The sequence below is a fragment of the Mus caroli genome, chromosome 1 (genome assembly GCF_900094665.2).
Source record: "Mus caroli chromosome 1, CAROLI_EIJ_v1.1, whole genome shotgun sequence".
Classification (NCBI taxonomy): domain Eukaryota; kingdom Metazoa; phylum Chordata; class Mammalia; order Rodentia; family Muridae; genus Mus; species Mus caroli.
The window spans coordinates 47,207,859-47,212,671 of NC_034570.1; the positions used below are offsets into that span (position 1 = coordinate 47,207,859).

The following is a 4,813-nucleotide window of genomic DNA, read 5'->3' on the forward strand; positions in this document are numbered from 1 at the left end:
AAATAGAGACATGAGTTGTTGGACAGTAGCCAAAGGGATACTACCTAACGTTTATTTACTGAGAAAACCAACTGCTATTGAAGCTTCGCCTCGAACATGATTTGTGCACCAAACCTTTTCCAAATAAAATTATAACAAAGAAAGTAAGCTATGTACTGTAATAAGCAATGAGACAGAGCCCACATGGACCACATGACAAAGTTAGAATTTTATATCTGTGAAGAACAATTACTGTGTATTTTTCTAAAGTTTAAACTTACAGAGTAGTTGACATTCTCTGGCTTAGTTTCATTTCTGTTGCTATAATAAAATCACCAAGCAGAAATTAAGTTAGGGGGAAAATGGATAAATTTTGCTCCCAATTCAATTCAAGGTGGAAGGAACTTAAAGCAACAGGTCACAGTCACAGGCAAGAGCAGAGTGAGGATGGATGGATGCCTGCCTCTACTGCTCGCCTCATTCTCCTGCAGAACCTACGGTAGGCANTGGTGCTCCCCACATTCCCGGTGAATCATCCCACCTCAACTAATCCAGTTAAGAAAATCCTTCACAGGCATCCTCATGGGCCACCTTGATATAGACAACCCCTAAGTGAGATGNCCTTTGTAAGTGATTATAGATTGTGTCAAGTTNACAGTTAAAAACCATTATATTTTCAACACATGCATATTTAAATTATAAATATACAGAAAAATACTATATAGTTTATAATACAAAACTAAACCTGTGGAATAGGTAGAGGACACAGAAAACATTTATTTCTGGCTCCCATGTGCTCTATAGGAAGGATCACCTGAAGTATATTGAGTTGTATCAAGGGTCAGGACACATTTTGAATTCTGTCCTATCTACCAGAGACTTGCTCTGTTATGGTGGCCAAAAATCATACTAAATGGTTTACTCAATACTAAAGTGTATACTAACCTTCATGTTCAGGCTACAGACCTAAAGCTATAGAAATAGTCAAAGACATGACTGGGAGGGAAATAGAGACAGGCAAAAAGAGGGTGTCCATAAGCAAAGGGCATGATGCTTGTACCTGTTCTGGGCTAATGAGGATGTCCTGCATTTGTGTGTGTGTGTGCGTGTGCGTGTGCGTGTGCGTGTGTGTGTGTATGTGTTCGTGTGTGTGCATGTGTGTGTGTGTGCATGTGTGTGTGTGTGTGCGTGCACGTGCACGTGTTATGTGTAGATGGTGCTGAGAAGGGTTTGGCTGTCGTTACCTTTTCCCTCAGGTTCCTGCTGAGTAGGTTGTATCAATATTATAGTTTTATGAAAAAAGGCCAGGGCAGACTTGGGTAAGTGGCCACTTCATGAACTTAAATGTTGTTAATATTATTTGTAATGTCCAATATCTCTATTAGCGGTAAAATTACAGGTGACACTGTTTTTCTCATTGCATCCCATCAGTAGTACATAATTTCAAATTATTCATCTACCAACGATGCTAATTTTCAATCACTTCATTAGAGCCAGGCTTCTGTTTCATAATTGTAGGATTATAATTACGTGTGATTATTGGTCCATTGGATCTCAGACTATTACACAAATATACTTGGGTGAGTGAGAAGCAGGGTTCTCTTAACACTGTGAGTGTTATGACAGGATTTTCACTGGGAGGAGCTGCAACAGTTGGACCAACAGTTTAAGTGGGATGGCATGACCTAGATTTCAGGTAATTCCTGGGGATTGCACATTTGAGTAATTCATATGGAAATAACAAAAACGTTTCCCTTGGAAACCTGAATAATTCGAGGGCCATTGTCCTGCAGGATTGTTTCAGCCTAAAAGGGAAATGACTGGGCTCAGGGCTCAGCAAACTGCACAGGAAAACATGGATGCTTTACCCATAATTGAGAACAATAAAGGCAGCAGTTGTGAGATAAATTTTGCTCATTGATCCTGTCCATTTGTAGTTAACATTTCAGCCCTTTGTGGAAGACACCTGGTAATGAGGGAAATGCCTCTGATTTTCGTCATATACTCATTTGTGTTAGTTCATGTCATAAATTCACCTTTTTATATTTTATCCTCCAAGTTATATTACTATCACTTTTTTGGGATGTTGAAATTGCTCACAATTTGGCAGTACCCTATCCTGAATTTTTCTTCTGTCCCCCCACCCCCACCCCCCATGTTCCCATCCTCCTCTGAGCATTTCCTGGTGTTTTCTCTAAGATATATTCGAGGCTCTCTCAGTAACATAAAATAACCAAGCATCAGGTGTGGTGTGATGTGGTATGGTATGGTGTGGTATGGTATGGTGTGGTATGGTGTGGTGTGGTATGGTATGGTATGGTATGGTATGGTATGGTGTGGTATGGTATGGTATGGTATGGTATGGTATGGTATGGTATGGTATGGTATGGTGTGGTATGGTATGGTGTGGTGTAGTGTGGTTTGGCACTTCTAGCTGCCCAAGCAGCAGGTAAGTACCCAATGGGGGTCACTGGGATGCCCAGGGGTATGATTTAATCTAACAGCAATGGGAGTGAGTGCCTTCTAGCATTTCCATTGTTCCAAGTCCCTATGGGAGGGCAGAGTCAAGTGACAATGTTTCTTGTTCCTACTCTCTCTCTCTTTCTGACTGGCTTGATGGCTCTGCCTGGGAAATTATCTCAAGCTTTGTAAGTTTCCTTGTTTAAAGCTGTCACTTGAACTAACCCATCACTAACCACGTTAAATGTTAACGACCTCAGCTAGATATATGATGTTAATGCCCCTACTGAACAAGACTCAAAAGAACAGCCAAAGCTGAAAATTGGAAAGTCATTGTACCTCTATGACCTTAACAAGGTAAACAGAGGCCTCCAAAGTGAAAAGGCTAAAATAGAAGCTCCATCTATATGAGGATTCTTAAAAGTTTGTTTTTAAAAATTCAATAGTCAAAGAAACCATAATGGAAATGGGGGACTCAGTTCTGCTTACGGAAAAGTCCTCAGTGAGGCTTGGTGGACACGATATGCAACTATGTTAAGGGAAACCAAGAAGCCCTTGATTAAGGTAAATGAAGGTTTTCTTGTCTCCACCTGCTATAGTTTCAGCCTCTGATGTGGCTTTAGAATGACTTATTAATATCCATGCAGAGTAGTTAAGGCATGGATCCCTCACGCACACTTTTGTGTGTGCGCACAAACACACACCCACACCCTGATTCCTTTACACTTAGTTAGGAACTAAAAATTCATCTAAAGTCTGTCAGTTTAAAATTAGATTTTAAAACAATATTTCACACAGCATCATTTGGATACCAAGCAATTTACAGGATGTCTAAAATTTTTGACTACAAATAATTTAAAACTAATCTGCTTTTCCTTGCAGTAGCCAAAAATTAACACAAAATCAAAATAACACAGATGGGAAAAAAATACCGTCAAGTTCCCTACCACCACCAGCAGCAGCAACAAACAGACCAGAGGTTAATGTTGCAATGATGGGGGGAAAGCAAAGAAGAGCCCCAGAGGCATCCCTCACCTGTCTGTAGTTAGATGTAAAGGCTCCCAGGTAGGCGACAACCCCTGAGGAGATGAGGATATCACCAGTCAGGTTGATGTACAGATGCCCAAGCTCCAGCGCAGAGTTGCTCCATCGGGTTTTCTCACCTCCCAGGCCCCCGATCAGCTGTTCTGCCCGTTCTAGCTTTTTGCTGCACAAGTCAACCTCAAAAATAAAGGTGAGCTTTTATCAATATCTACAAGTGAAATGGGCTGAAAACTGCAGATTTCCCAACTCAAAGATAAGCTTTCTCAGTTACAACCTAGACAGATTCTAAAAAGCACTTTGAAAAAGAGAAGCACGATGCATCTCACTGAGATACAGAAAGTTGGTGACATTATGACTTTAACAAACAAGTGACTTCAATAAGCTTCTAAGGATTTCTACAGAGCATCTAACAATTAACAGTGAGGCAACTCTAAGGAAATGACCTTCAACACAAGGGACTGAGATTAAACTAGTTACCAGCAGTCTACTGCAAATACAGATTTAAAAAAATATATAACAAAAATGGGGGAGGACTCTGGATGAAGCAGGTTAGTAGAGTATTTGCATAGCATGCCAAGGGTCCGGGTTCCAGAGTTGGCACTATATTTTAAATATTTTATAAGTGTGTCTCCTCACTTAGTGCATTTAAGGTTGCTTTTAAAGGTTAAAACTTTTAGCAATTTACACTTATTTATAAAGCACAATCTTTTAAGTTGTTAAATGGCATCACTGTCCTCCCAGACACTTTCAATTAAGCTTCACAGGGAACACCAGTCACTAGCTAAAAGCCTGCTTTCTGCATTGGACAATCAGCCCAAAGCTTATTTTACACCATTAAACAATTCAATAAAAAGGGAAAGGGGCAGATGTTTATCAAGGTAGCCAGACTTGAGGAAAGGCACCCAAACCTGTGTAAGATCAGTGTTCCACAGGATACTTAGATGGAGTCACTGCAATTTAATTTTTAAGTGATAGCATCATTATTTTTAAAATAAAATCAACTTATTCATTTTGCTTTTTATAAAAGTGCTTTAATAGTAGTGGAATTGTATCACTACCCTTATTTTCTTCTCTTAGATTCTCCTATATCCTCTCAAGTTGATAGCACACTCTCTCTTTCTATTTATCTATCTCTGACTATCTATCTATCTATCTATCTATCTCTGACAATTTATCTATCTATCTTTTAAGATATGTGTATGCACAACACACAGGGCTGAGTTCATACTTCTTGTTGGTGTGTACATAGTTTCTAGGCTGTCTACTCTGCATTATACAACCAATAAGGGGTCTCATTCCTGGGAGAGGCTAATTCCCCCTTTCTGTCTGT

General features: G+C 39.7%; 1 protein-coding gene across 1 annotated transcript in view; it reads right to left on the reverse strand.

Moving 5' to 3' along the window:
* LOC110295232 (dynein heavy chain 7, axonemal-like) overlaps positions 1-4,813 on the reverse strand; it is a 151,034-nt gene that overhangs the window by 130,545 nt on the left and 15,676 nt on the right. The window contains exon 7 of the mRNA XM_029475280.1: positions 3,475-3,660. Within this exon, the coding sequence (XP_029331140.1) occupies positions 3,475-3,660 (186 nt within the window). The remainder of the gene's footprint in view (positions 1-3,474; positions 3,661-4,813) is intronic.